A 22289-nucleotide genomic window follows, 5' to 3' on the forward strand; every position below is an offset into this window, starting at 1 on the left:
TGAAATGTCCAGAATGGGCAAATCCATAGAGACTTCCACTAGACTAGTAGTGGCCAGGAGCTGGGGGGAGGGAGAAACAGAGTCCTGGGTTTCTTTCCGGGTGATGAAACTATTCTGAAATTGACTGTGGTGATGGATACACAACTCTGTGAATACGTTAAAAGCCATGGAACTGTGTACTTTAAATGGGGAGCATGATATGGTATATGAATTATGTCTCAATAAAGCTGTTATTTAAAAAACAAAAAAAATCTAATGCAGCCTGGTCCCAAGTCACCACACAGCATGCTGTACTATCCTGCTAGGCGGAGCCTGAGAGGCACTATGGCCTCTCAGGGCTCAGTACGTGCTGGAGCAGAGCTCTCCACTCCATCATGGTAACTCCTCACGTAGTCTGACATAGTTCATTCTAAAGGCCCCTTTAAAATGGGCTTTCCCGCTGGTTGGAGCTGGAGACACACACAGGAGCCTCAGTGTTAGAGAAGAAACCGAAAGGACCAGCGTGGGGCAGCTGGACTCTGCTCACCAAGAGCCGCCTGCTGCCCAATTCTGAGAAAGCCTTTCCCCAACACGTCACAGGCCACCAGGTGCTGAGAGCATCTCCCCAAAAGTGTCAGCTAACCAAGCTCAGGATGGCATTTAGGAAGGTTCAGGCCATCCCTTCCCCCTCCCTCAGGACAATAACTCTAGAAGTACTTCAATGCCTGATCTCCTCCAGGAGGACATGTGAAAAGTCAGCCCGTCCCATCACAGTCACACCACCAAGGACACACTTCAGAGTTAAACGTGTCCACAGATAGGGCTTCGGAACAAATATTAACTAGATTTGCCATAAAATAGGAAAATACCTCCTAGCTCTAGGTATAATTTGAGATAAAAACAAACAAATACAGAAAAGGTGGGTTGGTACTCCTACTTACTATTAAAAAAGATAGATGCGCAACACAAAAGTACCTGCCTCTAAATTTAAGGACAAAAAAATAAACTGGATCCCCTTGGACAATGCCTTTTTCTTGAATAAGGAAATGGTTCAGAAAAAAAGAAAATCACAATATACATAAATTTGCTGCAAAAGTATGAAGCACTGTTTTATATCCTAAACATTGTAATAAACTTAATAAATGTGACGATCACATGGCATAGTAATATCATTACTATGGAGTTCCCATAATTAGCATATGATACTAAACAGAAGCACTTCTGACATGGTCCAGTCCTTCGGATGTAGAAAATAAATACATCACAAACGTTTTTTCCCTACAAACTCACTCATTTCCTATAAATTTTATTTCTGGTTAAATGAGCATTCAAAATCAAGAGAAATGATAAACAATCATTTAATGCTGAGTATAATAATAATTTTTAAAAACACAGTATCTAATATTTAATTACCTCGCCTGATGCTTCGTCGACTAAAGATATCTGGGTAGGAGTTTCAATTTCAATTGATACCTATTAAAATAAAATAAGAGGTAATGTATACATCATATTACACATTTTCATGGTTCTTCATGGCTTTATATGACTTTGCCATCTTAACCACCGAAAGGGAACTGAGAGACGTTACAGACTCTCTGTGGAACAATTTCTGATTTCACTATAATAACAATTTAACAGCCCGAAAGCATGATAAAGCTAAAATAATACCTTTCCTGAGGTTGATGTGGCGATATGGATTGGCTGCCTTATAAACTGTTACGTCCTCAGACACACCAGTTCTACTTCTATGAATTCAATTCTCCCCCCTTCACCTCCCCATCCCTCCCACTCCCATTGAACTTGAGTCTTTGTGCAACATGTAGTCACGTGTCCTATGTGTTTAGGTTTTCTGCAGCAGAACACTCTGCCCTCAGTCCATGGCACGTTGGCCTAATTCACAGATTCAAGCTGCTACAAAAAGGTCCGAGTGTCCATGCATAATCTACTAGAAGAGCAACTGGCACAGAGAAGAATTCAGTAAGTAGCTGATGAACAACCATGATTTTTCACCTTTTTTGTCCACTGATGTCATAATTTACAGTGACTGAGGTTCAGGTGTGAAAATATCATCTGCATTTCTGGAATAAACACACTGTATTCATGATGCACTATTTGTTAATACTGTTAGATTCAGTTAGCTATTACCTTAATTAGGACATTCATGTGTGAAATGGCTTTTTTTTTCCCCATGTACTATCATTATCCACTCTGATAGTGAGGTTGAGCAGCTTATCTTTTTACTCTCTCCTACAATAGGGATTATTTGTCCTTTGAACATGTGACAAAATGCACCTGTAAAACCATCTGGGCATGGGGCTTTTTTTTTTTTTTTTACTTAGTGAAGATATACTAAAGCATTTCTAAAGAAATACTTTAGAGGATTTTAATTAAATTGGCATACTTAAGACCAAAAAGATAAAGTGGACATTGTCAGTGTATCTTCAGCCCTTGCCTTAAAAGGCAAATGAATACAACTTGAAACACAGGTGAATCTTGCTCTGTTCTATAAGACACTGAAGGGATCTTCTCAATATTTAAATATATTAATATAACCAGTTATAGAAATCTAAATATAAAACCAATCTCCTATAGGGTTTGAGAAGGCATTCACCATCTCCCTGAAAAGTTTAACATTTCTTATTCAAGTTTAATCATCTCTTTAGAAGGGGAAAACAGTGATAGCACTTATTGAATTGGAATTGCTACCAAAATTCAAAAAGCTGACCATATTCATTTAGCCACAAGCCAATCTTATTTAAATCAGGACAGAAATATTACATCAGCCGTTCATGATCTGAAGTCTAATGTATGAGATCAATTTAAATATGGTACACATAAAAAGTCATGAGACATCTGTTTCATAATAAATAAGGCAGTGGCCAACTATTACTCATTAGTAGCTTGTTTGAGATAGGCTATCAAGTCTGCCCTCTCTCCCTTCTTCTTAATGCCAGCGAAGATCATTTTTGTTCCAGGGATGTACTTCTTGGGATTCTCCAAATACTCCATCAGCGTTTCCTCTCCCCAGGTGATGCCTTTGTTCTTGCTGTCATCTGTGTAAGAGAATCCAGGAGACTGACCCGTCTTTCGCCCAAAAAGACCATGGAGATTTGGCCCAGTCTTGTGCTTGCCTCCCTTTTCCACAATATGGCACTGGGCACACTTCTGAACAAAAATCTTCTTGCCCTTCTCAACACCACCCATTTTCAAATCGTTCTTTCCCGGTGCACGCCTAAGTGGGGGCCGCTGGCAAGCCAAACGTCCCGCTTTCTCCGCATGGGGCTTTTTTGAAGAAGAGATCTTTGAAAACTGTTTCAATGTCCTTGATGGCTACTTTTTTATCCAAGTTTTCTATTTTTCTTGCCTCAGTTTGGCATTTTCCTACTTTTCCAGGTATTTATACACTGTGTCTAAATTATTGAATATACTATCATATTAATTTTCAAAACAAGGCATTGCTATTATTAAATTATTCTTTTTATCATTCTGTATTTTTATATGCATCTGCTTTTTTTAATCGATCTTGGCAAAAAAATTATCCCTATTTCTTTTGTTTTGTTTTTGTTTGTTTGTTTGTTTTGGCCACACCATGTAGCAGGTAGGATCTTAGTTCCCCAACCAGGGATCAAACCCACGTCCCCTGCATTGGAAGCATGGAGTCTTAACTGCTGGACTGCCAGGGAAGTCCCTAGATTTATCTCTATTTCTCTAGAAACCAGCTTTTACTTTTGTTAATCTTCCCTTTTATTTTCTATGGTAGTTAGTCTCTATATCACTAACCTGTCCTTCTCTCTTTATTATTTCCTTCTTTCACATATCCTTAGGTTTCCTTTGCTGCTCCTTCTCCTTCTTCTTGAGTCAAAGACTTATTCCATTTAGTTCCAGTCTGTTTTCTAAGAAATACCTTTAATGCTCTCAATTTCCCTTCAAGTACTAATTTAGCTGTGCTCCACACACTTTGACATGTCACATTTTCATTGTCTATTAGTGCTAAATATTGTATGTTTTCCTTTACAATTTTGTCTTTAACCTAGAGTTGTCTGGTATGCATTTAGTCCCCATACATACAGGATGATTTTAGCTCTCCTTCTATTTCTGATTTCTAACATCAATGCATTATGGTCAAAGAACTGATCACTAGGATTTCTTGAAACTTCTTTGGTGACATAGTACACGCTCAATTTTGGCAAACGTTCCATGTTTACCAGAACTTTCCTCTGTTCGGTTTAAAGCTCTGTGTTTCGATTAGTTCACGTGTATTACTTACGTCATTTAAATCTTCTGTATATTCACCTACCTCCTGCCTGCTTCATCTTTCAGTTTCTGAGAGTGGTCTGGTAAGCTCTCCAGCTACCACTGCTGAGTTGCCCCCTTCTCCCTTAGATTGTGAGGTGGCCTCGAACTACATCGACTCAGCTGAGCTGGAATTATCCTACAAGCCCCTTCCAGGTTAGCAGTGGCCACAAGACACCCCCATGTGAGATCTGGGAGGCAGAAGAGAACCAGCAGCCATTTCTCAATACACTGAAAGGCACCAGAAATTATAACAGCTCGGGTACGCTGCTTATCTGCTGGCTCAACTCACAGACATGGGCAGGATGGCGGCAGCTCCATCTTCTGCTGGGTACCCTCCCAAGCTTCTTGGAGCCCTGGGCCACACGTGTGAAGGCCTGGGCCTCCATGGCCAAGGGGACAGCAGTGTTACCAAGGTTGGGGGGAGTGAGAGGCAGACATGGGTCCCCATTTGTCCCTATGGATTCCTGCCTGTCTCTGCTCTTCTCTCCTTCTTTTTCAGCTTTCCTTCCCAACTGATGGCCAGACTGACCCACAGTAACTTCAAGCCTAATACCAAGGCCAAGGTTACAGCCTTGATGTTGCATCCCTCTGCAGAGGGGGGACAGATCCCACCCCAAGTGACAGATCAGAGGCTAAGACTGAAAATGCCACACATGAACCAAGAGTGTGCAAACACTGTGGTATGCACATCGTGGGACTTTCTGAGGAGAGAAGGGTGGAAACCAGGCTGGGAGGAAGTGGCTTGTGTGGCCTGAGAAAATGGGAGCAGGTGGCTCTGGTTTTTATTGTGGTTAAGGGGTGGGCCTGGGCGTGCACATTTCAACTCCATGTACGTGCCAAGGAAAGGGTAGGCTTTTTTTTTTTTTTTTTATCAGTTTGCCCAGATGTGGGGCAAGTGGAGGTGGGAGCTGAAAAGTGCCAGCAGTCAGACACCAAACAGGCTCCTGGTGATATTTGTTCAGACTTCTCGGCCAGCGCCCCGCAGTTGCTGACGGATTAATCCATATAACAAACCCTAATTCTATCCACGCGTGGTTTTTTCTCTGATCAAGCACTGGGTGATCAGGTACCACTGTATCCAGTTTGAGGCTATGTTTATATTCATATCTTCTTGATACTATTAAAAGGTTGCTCCTTTTAATAGTAAATAACACCTTCTTTGAAACTTATAATATTTTTTTGCCTTCAATTTTTGTATGATATAAAAGTTGCCACTTTGGCATTTTCAGCTTCTAATTGTTCTGTATCTTTTCCTTTTTACTTTTTCCACTTCAACCTGCATTTTTCCTTTAGAGTAATTTATGTCTCTTGTAGACCAAGACTGGTGGATCATTTTTTTTTAACCTAAACCAAGAATTTGTCTTTTGATCAAGGGTTGAAGCAAATCCATTCATATTTATAGCAATTACTGTTATAATAGAAATTTTTCTGCCATCTTTGCATTTTCAATGTGTCATGCTTTTATTTTCTCCCCTTTGCTATCTACCTTCCATTGGATAGATCCATTTTATTCTGACAGATTCAAAATTATCCATTCTATTTTTATTCTTGTTGTTATCCCTTTCTTATTATAATCTGTAAATTATGTTTATTTTTCCTAATCTATCCCATGATCTAAATAAAAGGATTTAGCAATTAAGTTAATGAATGTTTTAAACTTTAAAGTAACAAAATGCAACTCAGCAAGAGATTCTGTGAGATTAGACAAAAACAAGAACCTAGGTCAATGTGTTGATGGACAGGAGAGAAAAATCAACAATGATAAAATGTCAGCCTCTTCCAAACTAATGAATTACAGCAACACTGTCGTTACTGTGGATAAATATAGCGTGTGAGGAATTGGGCTTCGAATAATACCAATGCTTTGTTCAATACACCTCAAAAAATACTCCCCTCTTGAAAAAAAGAATTAGTGTCATGCAAAAAATAAAACTTACAATTCGTTTCTCCCAAAATCTGTACCTTGGGCTCGTTAACAATAACTCTTTGGTAACAGGCGAACAGTATAAGCAAACCTTCAAGCTGAAAAAAAAAGACACACAAAAAAAGAAGAAACAGCTGTTTTAGTACAATCCATAATGAGCCATCTGGCTGCCTGGGAAATATGTTTCAACACGTGTCAGCTGTCTCGAATAATTCAGAAACTGAGCTGGCACAAGACATGCTAGAATGGTCCCCAGCAGGCCAACAGTCCAGTGACCACCTCAGTCCCATCAAGAGTGTAAAGGGACAGTAACACAATAATAGTGGGAGACTTGAACACCCCACTTACATCAATGGACAGATCATCCAAACAGAAAATAAATAAGGACACACAAGCTTTAAATGACACATTAGACCATCTCGACTTAATTGATATTTATAGGACATTCCATCCAAAAACGACAGACTACACGTTCTTCTCAAGTGCACACGGAACATTTTCCAGGATAGATCACATCTTGGGTCACAAATCAAACCTCAGCAAATTCAAGAAAATTGAAATCATATCAAGCATCTTCTCAGACCACAACGCCATGAGACTAGATATCAAGTACAGGAAAAAAACTGCAAAAAATACAAACACATGGAGGCTAAACAATTCACTCTTAAACAACCAAGGAATCACTAAAGAAATCAAAGAGGAAATCAAAAAATATCTAGAAACAAATGACAACGAAAACACAACAACCCAAAACCTATGGGATGCAGCTAAAGCAGTTCTAAGAGGGAAGTTTATAGCAATACAGTCCTACCTTAAGAAACAAGAAAATGATCGAATAAACAACCTAACCTTACACCTCAAACAACTAGAGAAAGAAGAACAAAGAAACCCCAAAGTGAGCAGAAGGAAAGAAATCATAAAGATCAGAGCAGAAATAAATGAAAAAGAAAGGAAGGAAGCAATAGCAAAAATTAATGAAACTAAAAGCTGGTTCTTTGAGAAGATTAACAAAATTGATAAACCATTAGCCAGACTCATCAAGAAAAAAAGGGAGAAGATGCAAATCAACAGAATTAGAAATGAAAAAGGAGAAGTCACAACGGACACCTCAGAAATACAAAAGATCATGAGAGACTACTACAAGCAACTATATGCCAATCAATTGGATAACCTGGAAGAAATGGATACATTCTTAGAAAAACACAATCTTCCAAGACTGAACCAGGAAGAAATAGAAACCATGAACAGACCAATCACAAGTACGGAAATTGAGGCAGTGATTAAAAATCTCCCAACACACAAAAGCCCAGGACCAGATGGGTTCACAGGCGAATTCTATCAAACATTTCGAGAAGAGTTAACACCTATCCTTCTCAAACTCTTCCAAAATATTGCAGGAGGCGAAGCACTCCCAAACTCATTCTACGAGGCCACCATCACCCTGATACCAAAACCAGGCAAAGATGTCACAAAAAAAGAAAGCTACAGACCAATATCACTGTTGAATATAGATGCAAAAATCCTCAACAAAATACTAGCTAATAGACTGCAACAGCACATTAAAAAAATCATACACCATGATCAAGTGGGGTTTATCCCTGGGATGCAAGGATTCTTCAATATACGCAAATCAATCCATGTGATACATCATATCAACAAATTGAAGGATAAAAACCATATGATCATTTCAATAGATGCAGAAAAAGCTTTTGACAAAGTTCAACATCCATTTATGATAAAAACTCTTCAGAAAATGGGCATAGAAGGAAATTACCTCAACATAATAAAAGCCATATATGAAAAACCAAAAGCCAACATCGTTCTCAATGGGGAAAAACTGGAAGAATTCCCTCTAAGAACAGGAACAAGACAAGGGTGTCCACTCTCACCACTATTATTCAACATAGTTTTGGAAGTTTTAGCCACAGCAATCAGAGAAGAAAAAGAAATCAAAGGAATCCAAATTGGAAAAGAAGAAGTCAAATTGTCACTCTTTGCAGATGACATGATATTATATATAGAAAACCCTAAAGACTCTACCAGAAAACTGCTAGCACTAATTGATGAGTTTAGTAAAGTAGCAGGATACAAAATTAATGCACAGAAATCTCTTGCATTCCTATACACTAACAACAGAAGAGCAGAAAGAGAAATTAAGGAAACTCTCCCATTCACCATTGCAACCAAAAGAATAAAATACCTAGGAAGAAACCTGCCTAAGGAGGCAAAAGATCTGTATGCAGAAAACTTTAAGACATTGTTGAAAGAAATCAAAGACGACACAAACAGAAGGAGGGACATACCATGTTCCTGGATTGGAAGAATCAACATCGTGAAAATGACTGTACTACCCAAAGCAATTTACAGATTCAATGCAATCCCGATCAAATTACCAATGGCATTTTTCACAGAACTAGAGCAAGAAATCTTACGATTTGTATGGAAACGCAAAAGACCCCGAATAGCCAAAGCCATCTTGAGAAGGAAAAATGGAGTTGGTGGAATCAGGCTTCCTGACTTCAAACTATACTACAAGGCCATAGTGATCAAGACAGTATGGTACTGGCACAAAAATAGAAAGGACGATCAATGGAATAGAATAGAGAACTCAGAAGTAAGCCCAAACACATATGGGCACCTTATCTTCGACAAAGGAGGCACGAGTATACAATGGAAAAAAGACAGCCTCTTCAATAAGTGGTGCTGGGAAAATTGGACAGCAACATGTCAAAGAATGAAATTAGAACACTTCCTAACACCATACACAAAAATAAACTCCAAATGGATTAAAGACCTACATGTAAGGCCAGACACTATAAAACTCCTAGAGGAAAACCTAGGCAGAACACTCTATGACATACATCAAAGCAAGATCCTTTTTGACCCACCTCCTAGAATCAGGGAAATAAAACCAAGAATAAATGAATGGGACCTCATGAAACTTAAAAGCTTTTGCACAGCAAAAGAAACCATAAACAAGACTAAAGGCAACCCTCAGAATGGGAAAAAATAATTGCCTATGAAACAACGGACAAAGGATTAACCTCCAAAATATACAAGCAGCTCATGAAGCTTCATACCAAAAAAGCAAATAACCCAATCCACAAATGGGCAGAAGACCTAAATAGACATTTCTCCAAAGAAGACATACAGATGGCCAACAAACACATGAAAAGATGCTCAACATCACTAATCATCAGAGAAATGCAAGCCAAAGCCACAATGAGGTATCACCTCACACCAATCAGAATGGCCATCATCACAAAGTCTGGAAACCACAAATGTTGGAGAGGGTGTGGAGAAAAGGGAACTCTCCTGCACTGTTGGTGGGACTGTAAGTTGGTACAGCCACTATGGAAAACAATTTGGAGGTTCCTTAAAAAACTACAAATAGAACTACCATATGATCCAGTCATCCCACTCCTGGGCATATACCCAAAGAAAACCATAATCCCAAAAGAAACGTGTACCATAATGTTTATTGCAGCACTCTTTACAATAGCCAGGACATGGAAGCAACCTAAATGCCCATCAACAAATGAATGGATACAGAAGATGTGGCATATATATACAATGGAATATTACTCAGCTATAAAAAGGGATGAGATGGAGCTATATGTAATGAGGTGGATAGAACTACAATCTGTCATACAGAGTGAAGTAAGTCAGAAAGAGAAGGACAAATATTGTATGCTAACTCACATATACGGAATCTAAAAATGGTACTGATGAACTCAGTGACAAGAATAAGGATGCAGATACAGAGAATGGACTGAAGAACTCGAGGTATGGGAGGGGGCGGGGGGTGAAGGGGAAACTGAGACAAAGCGAGAGAGTAGCACAGACATATATATACTACCAACTGTAAAATAGTCAGTGGGAAGTTGTTGTATAACAAAGGGAGTCCAGCTCGAGGATGGAAGATGCCTTGGAGGACTGGGGCAGGGAGGGTGGGGGGGACTTGGGGGGGGGGTCGGGGAAGGGAGGGAGTACGGGGATGTGTGTATGGAAACAGATGATTGAACCTGGTGTACCCCCCCAAAAAAAATTAAAAAATTAAAGAAAAAAAAGAGTGTAAAGGGATGGGGAAGAAGCAGATGAGGGGAAATACTGTGTCCTCTGAGCTCTTCAAAGGCTCCGTACCATTATCATCTTAAAGACACGTGTTCTACACCATCAGGTATGTCTGGAAAGATACCACCAAATGGTAAACTACCTCTGCAGAAAGGAAAGGGGGACAGAAGACATCTGCATTTTACTTCATATAAATCTATTCTGCTTATGTTTTTAGTGGTCAGAAGTCAATTTCATGACAAACTATAAAAATTCAACACTCTGGTTTAGAGATTAGGGATACAGTCTAGGGGGGATCATACTTTCCAGAGATGCCCACACTAATGTATAATACACCCCAACCACACACGGTCTTCTTACACAATGGACATGGAAATTCCTCCACTGACAGGACAGGTCTGTGTTAACCTTGCCTTGAACCTGGACAGAACTTTGTAACTGCCTTAGCCAACAGAATGTGATAGACATAACATAACATAGCAGAGCTTTCGAGGCTAGATCTCTGGGCTGCCGCTGGCTCTCTCGGGACATACACTTCTTTTTTCTTTTTTTGAGTTTCCTAAGAAGTCTGGCTATTCTGAAACCACTATGCTGAAGAGAGGTTTTTTTAAAGACAGACGTGCCCAAAGTGCCCCAACTGTTTGAGTCTCCTCAGCCCAGGTGTCAGACATTGAATGAATGAGCCTCCAGGTAATGTCAGGACCCATATGATACCCTGTCAGGAAGAAACCAGCCATTCTCACTATTCCCTGTCAGAACTCCTGACCCACAGAAACAGACAGAGAGAATACATGATTAGTGTAGTTTTAAGTCACTGAGTTTGGGGGTAGTTTGTTACACAGCAATATATAACTAATACATAGGCTCTAAAATCAGACAGGCCTGGTGGGAAACCTGGTCCTGTGAATTACTGGCTGTGTGACCTTGGGCAACTAATTTAACCCTTCTGGTTCCTCAGTTTCCTCATCTGTAAAATAGAAATAATAGTAGCATCTATTCAAAAGATTATCAAGAGGCTCTCATGAGAATGTCAGCTCCAAGAAGAGAGGGATATTTGTCTATTTTGCTCACTATTATAACTTTAACATCTAGTATAAATATATATTTTTAATAAGTATTAGCTACCATTATCACAAACACAGACTACTGATATCACTTAGCAAAGAGGCCTGCTAAGTTAAAGATCAAAAAGACAATAGTGTCCTTTCTATACACAGCCGACCCTTGAACAACATGGGTTTCAACTGCAAGGGTCTACTTACACACGGATTTTTTTTTTTCACTAATTAAGAACTATAGTACCACACAGCCCATGGTTGGTTTGAACCCACAGCTGCGGAACCAGGATAGGGAGGGCCAACTGTAAAGTTATATGTGTATTTTTAACCTCATAGAAGGTCTGTGCCCCTAACCCCTGTGTTGTTCAAGGGTCAACCTATATATCTTGAGAATCTGGAATTCAACTTAGGCAATGGCTGCAGGAAAAGAATGCTATGGCTCACCTTTAAGAAAAAATCCAACAATATTATATGACTCTTTATAAAGGAACAATCATTTACACACACACACACTCATACAGCAATAAAAATGAACAAACTATTACTGTACCCAGCAGCATGGATGAACCATTCATATATAATGGTAAGTAAAAGAAAACAAGTAGAAGAGTCTATTCAGTATGATTCTATTTAAATAAAGTTCAAAAACAACCAAAGCTGAACAATGATGATGAAAGTCAGAAGAGAGGTTACCTGTGGGTGGGAAAGACTGACTAGCAGAGGGACAGGGTTCTGTCCCAGGATATTGGTGCTGTTCTATTTCTCGGGCTAGGCAGAAGCTACACATGTGTTCACTTGTAAAAGTTCATCAGACTGTTCCTTTATGGATGTAAATACATTTCTATGTCGATGTTACAGCTCAATTAAAATTTTTACTTAAAAAAAACCCACAAAAATAAATAGCAAAAGAAATTACCTGGGGACTTCCCTGGTAGTCCAGTGGCTAAGGCTCCACATTCCCAATGCAGGGGACCTGGGTTCAATCCCTGGTCAGGAAACTAGATCCCACATGCCGCAACTAAGAGTTTGCTTGCCACAAAACTAAAGATCCCACATGCTGCACTAAAGATCCTGCATGCCACAACAAAGATCCTGCACGTGGCAAGGGAGATCCCCTGTGCTACAACTACGACCCAGAGCAGCCAAATAAATAAATAAATAAATAAGTAAATAAATTTTAAAAAAAGAAAGAAATTACCTGCACTCCAACCTTCTTTTCAAGGTAGGGGCTCTTAATCCTTTCATGTGATCTGAAAAGAAACGAATCAGAAATCATAAATACACTATTTTTTCAGACGATTCCTTGGCCCAAGGAAACTGAGTTGTCTATTCTTTTTAGGCTTCCTTTTAAGAGAAAATAAATGAGAGGTTCACTTTTATGGGAGCATTGATTTGTATGAGCTACTGGCTCTTGCTTCTGCAGGTGAAGAATCCACTGAAAATAGGACAAGAACCACTAAAAGCTGACCATCTCTGAGCCAACAGAAGCCACTTAGAAGAAGAATGATCCTCTGGGTAGGGCAGAGTCTAAATCACTCAGAGTAGCCACAGAAGAATGCATGACCAGGGTCTCATTCAGAATTACTTCCGTCACTTTCCTTTACTCTCTTCTTTCTTTTCAATCCAACCACCCTTAAGACCATGCTCTCTGTGACCCCTTCTATTCCAGTCACTAAAGTTAGTCCACCTGAAAATTCAAGTTTGTTTCCATGGAATCCACTTAGGCCAGAATAAGAAGAGTTTCATTAACTTCTCTGCCTACTGTGACTCCTGGGTTGAAAGGTGGGTTATTACTACCCACAGAGGCTTGCTCTACAGCTTTCCAAGTTAACAAACACAGAAAGGTGACTTTTAAAGAAAGATAACATTTAAACCAAATGGTACATTAAATATATAGTACCTCATAATATTAATACATTTTGAATCTTTAGCATGCAAAAGCCCAAATAACAAAACCAAACATTTTGAAATTGCTTAGTTAAATCAAACCAATTCTAATTATCCTAATTCCAAATGGAAACCAAAAGAAAGCTTGAGTAACTATACTTCGACAAAATAGACTTTAAAACAAAGGCTCTAATGGGTCCATCCAACAAGAGGACATAACATTTGTAAATATTTTTGCATCCAACAGAGGAACATCTAAATATAAAAGCAAATACTAACAGATTTAAAAGGAGAAATAGACAGCAATACAGTAAGAGCAGGGAACTTTAATACCCTACTTACATCAACAGATGGATCATTCAGTCAGAAAATTAGTAACGAAACATTGGACCTAAATGACACATTAAATCAGATGAACTTCACAAACATATGCAGAACACGCCATGCAAAAGCAACAGAACACACAGTACACATGGAACGCTTTCCAAGACAGACCACATATTAGCCCACAAAATGAGTCTCAATGAATTTAAGAAGATTAAAATCCTATCAAGCATCTTTTCCAACTACAATGATATGAAACTAGAAATTAATTACAAGAAGAAAACTGGAAAATTCAAAAATATGTGGAGATTGAACAACATGCTACTGAACAATCAATGAGTCAAAGAAGAAATCAAAAGAGAAATTTTAAAATACCTTGAGACAAATGAAAATGGAAATAAAACATACAAAAATTTGTGGGATGCAGCAAAAGCAGTTCTAAGGGGGAAGTTAAAGTGATAAATGCCTACCTCAAGAAATAAGAAAAATCTCAAATAACCGACCTAATTTTACACCTCAAGAAACTAGAAAAAGAACAAACAAAGCCCAAATTAGTAGAAAGGAAATAACAAAGATTAGAGTAAAAGTAAACGAAATACAGACTAAAAAGACAACACAGAAGATCGATGAAACTAAGAGCTGATTCTCTGAAAAGGTAATCAATAGTCATTTGCTAGACTCACCAATGAGAGAGAGAGAGAACCCAAAGAAAAATCAGAAATGAAAGAGGAGCTATTACAACTGTTACCACAGAAAAGAAAGGGTAAAAGACTACTATGAATAATTATACACCAACAAACTGGACAACCTAGAAGAAATGGATAAATTCTTAGAAATATACACCCAACCAAGACTGAATCACGATGAAACAGAAAATCTGAACAGACTGATTACTAGGAAGGATATTAAGTATCCTTACTAATACCAGTAATTTTTAAAAATCCAACAAACAAAAGTCCTGGACCAGATGGCTTTGCTGGTGAATTCTACAAACATTCAGGGAACTCATGAGGCTAGCATTACCCTGATACCAAAACCAGACAAGGGCACCACACACAAAAAAGAAAATTATAGGCAATATCCCTGATGAACATAGACGAAAAAGTCCTCAACAAAATATTAGCAAACAGAATTCAACAATACATTAAAAGGATCATACACCAGGATTAAGTGGGATTTATTCCAGGGACACAAACTTGGTTCAACATCCACAAGTCAATGTGATAATCACATTAACAAAATGAAGGATAAGAAAAAATCACATGATCATCTCAATAGCTGCATAAAAAGCACTGGACAAAACTCAACATCCATTTATGCTAAAAATTCTCAATAAATCAGGTATAGGGGGAACACACCTTAATATAATAAAGGCCATATGTGACAAGCTCTCGGCAAACATCATATGATCAGTGGTGAAAGCTGAAAGCTATTTCTCTAAGATCAGGAACAAAACAAGAATGCCCACTTTTGCCCTTTAAATGACACAGTATTATAAATCCTAGCCAGAGAATTTAGGCAAGAAAAAGAAGTAAAAGGCATCCAAAGTGGAAAGGAAGAAGTAAAACTGATGCTCTTTACAGATAACATGATACATACATAGAAAACCCTAAAGACTCCATCAAAAAACTGTTAGAACTAATAAAGGAATTCAGTAAAGTTGCAGGATATCAACACACAAAAGTCTGTTGCATTTCTACACACTAATAACAAACCATCAGAAAGAGAAATTAAGAAAATCCCATTCACACCTACATCAAAAAGAATAAAATACCTAGGAATATATTTCACCAAGGAAGTGAAAGACTTGTATATTATAAACTACAAAACATTAATAAAAGCAATGGAAGATGACACAAATAAATGGAAAGCTATGCCACGCTCATGGTCTGAAAGAATCAATATCGTTAAATTATCCACACTACCCAAAGCAATCAACAGGTTCAGTGCAACCCATATCAAAATTCCAGTGGCATTTTTCATAGAAATAGAACCAATACTCACAAAAGACCCCAAAAAGCCAAAGCAATCTTGAAAAAAACCAAAACTAGAGACATGTTCCCTAATGACAAATGTATTGTTTCAAAGCTATAGTAACTAAAACAGTATGGTACCAGCATAAAAAAACATAGATCAACAGAACAGAATAGCAAGCCCAGAAATAAACCCATGCATATAGTGTTAACTATTGATAATTTATGATAAAGAAACCAAGAATATACAATGGGGAAAGGACAGTCTCTTAAATAAGTGGTGTCAGGAAAACTGGACAGCCACATGCAAAAGAATGAAACCTAGCCACTATTTACACCATACACAAAAATTAACTCAAAGTAGATTAGAGACTTCAGTGTAAGATCTGAAATCATAAAATTTCTAGAAGAAAACATAGGCACTAAACTCCTTGACACAGGTAATGGTGGCAATGTTTTTAATCTGACACCAAAAGCAAAAATAAACAAACTAACATCAAACTAAAAAGTGTTCGCACAGCAAAGCATCAACAAAATGAAAAAACCTACCAAATAGGAGAAAATACTTGCAAATCATGTATCTGGTAAGTGACTAATATCCAAAATATCAATATATAAAGAACTCATACAACTCAACAGGGAAAAAACAATGTGATTTTTTTTAATGGGCAGATCCGAATAGACATTTTTCCCAAGACATACAGATGGCCAATGGGCAAATGAAAAGATGTTCCACATCAATAATCATCAGGGAAATGCAAATTAAAACCAAAGAGATAATCACCTCACACCCATTAGAATGGCTATTATCAAAAAGAAAAATAGCAAATGTTGAAAAGGATATGGAGAAATGGGAACCCTTGTGCACTGTTGGTGGGAATGTAAATTGGCACAGCCACTATGGAAAACAGTGTGGAGCTTCCTCAAAAAATTAAAAACAGAACTATCCTATGATCTAGCAATTCCACATCTTGGTATTTATCTGAAGAAAACAAAAACACTAACTCAAAAAGATATCTGCACCCCCAAGTTCACTGCAGCATCATTTACAATAGCCAAGACATGGAAACAGCCTAAGTGTCCATCAATGAGTGAATGGATAAAGAAAACATGGTATATATGCACAATGGAATATTATTTAGCCATAAAAAACTGCTGTCTAACCACAAATTAACTATCTTCATTTTAAGTTTTCTAAAAACTAAGTATAAAGCTAATTAAAACAAAATTATTCTCTCTATATAACTTTTTTCCAGCTCTTTTAAGATTAATACAGAGGGCTTCCCTGGTAGCACAGTGGTTGAGAATCCACCTGCCAAATGCAGGGGACGTGGGTTCAAGCCCTGGTGCAGGAAGATCCCACATGCCAAAGAGCAACAAAGCCCATGCGCCACAACTACTGAGCCTGCACTCTAGAGCCCATGAGCCACAACTATTGATCCAATATGCCACAACTACTGAAGCCCGCGCACGTAGAGCCTGTGCTCCACAACAAGAGAAGCTATCGCAATGAGAAGCCTGCTCACTGCAACCAAGAGTAGCCCCCACTCTCAACTAAAAAAGCCCGTGAACAGCAACAAAGACCCAACACAGCCACTAAATAAAAATAAATAAATAAAAAAGAATACATAAATGCTGCTGGAAAGTTAATTTTACTTTAAAAAAAAAAAAAGGAAGCTATAACCAAGTAGGTTATTTTGAAAGTCTTTGCTCCTCAAATCATTTACCAAAAATGACTTCCAATTGCATTTTGATTCATCTATGTAAACACTGACCATTACCACCCCTGATGAAGGCAAACAGCAAAGGTAGTCAAGCTGGGTTGTTGGGGAGACAATGTGAAATAGCCTAACAACCCACAAGAAAAGAATCGAATGATCCTAATTATCACCAACACACATGCCCTCAATTTATACGTGAGGCTCCTTAACTCTGGAAGACAAGGCCATCACCGCACCTCACATGGCCAACGCTGATGGAACATGTGCCTCCACAGGACAGTCCACCTGCCTCCTCACAGGATGTATCTCCTAGGTCACTCCTGGCCCAGGCTTTTAGGGCCAATGAGTGCATCCGAGGGCAGGACTCTCCCTTATGGAGGTTTCCAGAGAGTTTGAGTCTCAGCAAACAGAAGGCCCACTCAGGACTCTACTCCAGGCTCCCAAGCTAACTCAGTGGGCAGCCCCCATCCCATCAAGACACCCCAGCCCACCACCTCAGGCCCGTTCCTGATGGGCAGTCAAAGGAACCTGGGTGAGTTCACTCTGTGATGCTAGGACTGCACCCAGCATCTCCTTTCCAAGGCCTTTTTCTCTTTCCTTGACCGGAATAAATCATCTCAAGTTGTCTCCAGAAGGTGTCCTCCCCCACCCTGGGCCACCACCTCAGGCCACGGGTCCCCTCTTGTCCTCCAGGCCTCACTGGTGCTTAGTCAAGTCTGCCCTGAGCACAGCACTGGACTCCAGATGGGCCAGAAACAGACATCAAGCGGGTCCATGGCCCACCTCAACTTTTACCAAAAGGCGATGTTAACAACGTTCATGTGCATTGTTTTTTAAACAAGCGTCCATAGATCTCGTCAGATATTCTGTATGAGTCAGCTCAGGCTGCAGTAACAAAATATCACAGACTGGGTGGCTTAAACAGAAATGTATTTCTAACAGTTCTGAAAGCTAAAGTCCAAGATCAAGGTGCCAAGGCTGGTTTCTGGTAAGGCCTCTCCTCCTGCCTTAAAAGCAGCCACCTTCTTTGCTGTGTGCTCACATAGCCTTTCCTCACTGTGTATATGGTGGGAGAGAGAGTTCTCTTCCTTTTCTTCTAAGGCCAACAATCCTATCAAATTAGGACCCCACCCTTAAGACCTCATTTAACTTTAATCACCTCCTAAAAGCCTCTCTCCAAATATAGGCACACTGGGGGTTAGGGATTCAATATATGAAATGGGGGAGACACAATTTCTTCAGTCCATAGTACATCCAAAGAAGACTTGTTCTCAAAAAGGTTAAAAACTACCAACAGGTAACGTGGCAAACCTCAGAAAGCAGAAGTTGAGTTCTTGTCCTTGATCAGTTTACATCCTCATTGGGAAAACAGACCCACATGGGATCAGAGAACAGGAAAAGTAACTATGAACTGCTGGACAGGACAGAATCTTGTTTAATGTACAAACTAATGATGATTTCACAACTACACTTCAATATACAAAATAAAATCAATAAATAATATAAATACACAAATACAAAAACAAACAAACAAATTCCTCTAGATGAACTCTTCCTCCAAACTCACTACTCCAAAACATGAAGGCCAACCCTCAAATCCATTCTTTAACTGAGGCCACCACATGTGAGTTCAGAAATGCCGGGAGACGTAACACACAAGGTGAAAATATCCTCACCCAGCACTGGCTTCTCAATGAAAACCAAGACGAAAACAAAAACATTATCCTCAAAAAGAAGCAGAAAAAAAAAAAAAAGAAGAAGCAGAAAGACCCTCACAGAGCCTCATGTGCTTTTTAGCAAATCAAGAGCAGAGGTCCAGGTTTTCCTCATCAAAGAGTTAATTAGGGGCTTAGAGCCCAAACACAGAGGGATTTCCCAAAAGCAGACATTTCAACGATTTACACCAGGTTAAAGTGAGTGATTCCACACACAAGACAACAGCTGGTCTTCACAGCAACTGTGTGACAAAGGGCATGTCTTGATATCTGTAATTCACTTTAAAATCACACTGGTGATATGTACGTGAATATGTATCTGAGTCACTCCTCAAAAGAGGGGCTGGGGGGCATCCTGCTTAAGCTACTCTGGAAGTCTACACTCAAGAGGCATCTTCTAGAACGCTTCAGTTAAGTTTCATCTCTGGTCAATGCCCAAGGCTGTGCTAATTAGCACAATGAATACTAAGCCTGTTTTCGTAGGTAAAGTTAGCCACGTATCAGTCTGAATACCAGATGTTAAAAATGGACAGTAGTTGTGAAATTAGTGGTACTCCAACTCTGGAAACTGGCTAAAATGTTTTAGAGGCCTCGGGACCGTATCGTTAGGGGGTGATGCTCCAGGCTTAATTCCTAACTGCCCCCACCTGTGCAACCTCAGCATTCTGGTTGCCTGACCTGGCCATCTGTAAGGTAAACCGCACCCTGCCTCTAGACCAAAACGAACCTCTCACATGGGATGTGGACAGAACATCTATAAGGAGGAGGAGCTTGCACTTCATCGAGCTCACAGACTGGATGTTTACTTTGAGTGCGTTCATGCTGGCTAATCAATGTTTGGGGCTATGGCAGAATTTCATCTAAATTTGTCTTTATGAGATTATCGCGAGGATATGCGGGAAGAGATAAGTAATCCTTGCCAGCCTCTGACTATTGGGCCTTGGGAGAGCATCCAAAAAAAAATCGAATAGTTGTGACTGATCAAAGTGGCCTGGGTCAGTGACAACTGGGGGTCGCTGTTCTGTCCCGCGGTACCGATGAGGAAATAAAGCCTCAGACAGCTGAAGAGCCCGCCGGGACAAGGTGAGTCGCTAGCCTCTACCCTGACCTCCCACAGCCTGAACTCCCCCCTGCAGGACCCCGACCCCCGCCTTCCCTCCTCCAGCCCCTGGGCGACCTCGCCGCGGGGCCCCCACCCGCGCAGCCCGGTCCCGGGAGGGGGCGGCGCGCTGCGCTCTCTCACCTTTGTGGCAGTGGGACAGGAAGTAGGCGCGGGCCCTCAGGTTCTCCCTATCGAAGCGGTCTATGGAGATGGTTGGATACTCCGCCATCTGCCCCTCGAAGGAACTCATAGCGTCGGCCAACCCCGGCGGACTGGCCGCCTGCCAAGCCAGCTGCTGCAGCCCGGGCCGCCGCCAGCCGCGCCGCCACTTCCGGGAACCTGCGCCGGCTCCCCACTGGCCGGCTGGGGGCAGCCACGTCCAATCAGAGCAGCCCCGCGGCCCGGGGTGGGTGGCGCCACGGAGCTTCCGGTTCGTTGCGGCAGCCCGCGACATGCGGTTTGAAAGCAGCTGACTTCTGGACTGCGCTGCACTCAGAGCTGGGAGGCCAGGTGGAGGAATCTAGGGTGTAGCGCGAGGAGTGAGGCTCCTCCCGGATACCCCGGCACAACACGGTGTCGCTCTGGTGAAGAGTTGCCCGTGTCTGTGCGGGAACAGGGAAGTCAAGGGAGGCAACCCCCAGAGCTGCACCCTAGGATGCGAAGCGGGAGCTTGGCTTTGAAATCGGACTCCATTCCATTTCCTGCTTGTCCACTGCGATCCTGAAAGCCTTCTTTTGCTTCTCTTCTTTTCTCGTCCCTTCCCAGTATCTATCTTATGGGATAATCGTGAGCATTGTGTGAGAAAACTGTATCAGGCTGTGGTAGATTCGAAAATTATTAGCCCGTGCTTCCATTTACACGTAATCTACGAACTGAGTAAATACACAATCCTTGATGATCACTGCTCAGATGCGTGATCTTGGGGAAGATAAATAAAGATCCCAAGGAGAGCTTAGCTGCTAGCCTTGCCACCCCCCCACCCCCAACCCTTTTTGACCTTTTTCTTTCTTTCTTTCTTTTCTTCTTCTTCTTTTCTTTTCTTTTTTTTTTGAAAGTTAGAAAGATGTTTAAAATAAAATTTTTAAATGGTAGGGTGATGGGCGAAATGTCTGGAATTTTTTAACCCCGGAAACAACTTTGTGAAAAGGTTTGCAAAACTATTAACATTCACCAAATATTCACAGTGGCATTACTGGCACCCCTTTGTAGCAAGTCTCCTTAGAAACCACAGTATTATTCATCACGACTCCAATGCTTGTGAGGTCCTACTTTGTGCATAGCACCGAACAAGCCCTGCCCTGATCACAGAGATAACTACGATGCACCTACAAGTCGTTTTCAATCTATTTGGAGACAAGATCTTTGCAGAACATGGTAAATAAATGCTTCCACAGAGACGCAAGGTAGTATAGGAATAAATCCAGTAACGATGAGTTATAACCAGGGAAATCAAGAATCAGAATGCCACCCTCCGAGAATACGGCCATGGCACTTAGCTCTATTCAAATACAGAAATGTTAAGAAGGAGGAGGAGGAGAGGAAAAGGAGGAAGTGGAGGGGAGGGAGAGGTGTAGACACCGCTGTCACTAATCTGAGTAAAATACCCTGCTACTCTACATTGCCAACACCTTTGATTTGGTATAAGATGGTTTGTCATAGGATAAAAGAGGGGTATTAATATGGCTTGACTGTCTATACCTAAAACCAAATCTTGCACTGAGCCTGGTATCTGCAGAGTCCAGTGTGTCTACCTCTGACAAGGAAGCACCTGCCCACGCAGGTCACGATAAGACTCATATTCTTATTTTTTTCCCTACATTTATTCCCTCCTCTTTAAACAATGGACACAGTTCAAGAGAATAAAGGCAAGTAGAGAGTTGGGATAAGAAGATAGGGTATAAAATAGTAAAGATGGGTAAGCATAGCCCAGAGACATGTAATACTGGCTCTTGTAGAGGAAGATTCAGTCACTTACTAGACTTTGGCATCCTCACGATACAGATGAAATGGATTTTCAGAAGAAGTCCAATTACCTGGATACTAAGTCCCAGGAGAAATGCCTCAGGACTTTGTTCATAAAGAAAAGAGTGAAACGTGATCAGTCATTGGTATGTTCTCATTCCCCAGCTGAGAATTTCTATCCTTCTGTGATCTCAAAGCTCTTTGGACTTCCAAGTCCACAATTTATTCTGTTTCAGAAGGACAGAAAATTGCTATTAAGTTTATGTTAAATACC

General features: G+C 40.3%; 2 protein-coding genes across 3 annotated transcripts in view; both read right to left on the bottom strand.

The window, feature by feature from the left end:
- DCLRE1C (DNA cross-link repair 1C) overlaps window positions 1-20378 on the bottom strand; it is a 36931-nt gene extending 16553 nt beyond the window's left edge. The window contains exons 1-4 of one of the 2 annotated variants that reach the window (XM_057730631.1): window positions 20195-20378; window positions 12530-12581; window positions 6213-6297; window positions 1393-1452 (exon numbers count right to left, since the gene is read on the bottom strand). In XM_057730631.1, coding sequence (XP_057586614.1) covers window positions 1393-1452; window positions 6213-6297; window positions 12530-12581; window positions 20195-20303 — 306 coding nt within the window. In that variant the 5' untranslated portion in view covers window positions 20304-20378. Of the gene's footprint in view, window positions 1-1392; window positions 1453-6212; window positions 6298-12529; window positions 12582-20194 lie in introns of those variants that run through there. The other variant, XM_057730630.1, reaches the window with a different exon arrangement.
- Window positions 2550-3248, bottom strand: LOC130850996 (cytochrome c-like). The gene has a single exon (XM_057730640.1). The coding sequence runs from the start codon at window positions 3181-3183 to the stop codon at window positions 2866-2868; it is 318 nt and encodes a 105-aa protein (XP_057586623.1). The 5' UTR covers window positions 3184-3248; the 3' UTR covers window positions 2550-2865.
- Window positions 20379-22289: the final 1911 nt, after the last annotated feature.

This window comes from Hippopotamus amphibius, chromosome 4, assembly GCF_030028045.1.
Source record: "Hippopotamus amphibius kiboko isolate mHipAmp2 chromosome 4, mHipAmp2.hap2, whole genome shotgun sequence".
Classification (NCBI taxonomy): Eukaryota; Metazoa; Chordata; class Mammalia; order Artiodactyla; family Hippopotamidae; genus Hippopotamus; species Hippopotamus amphibius.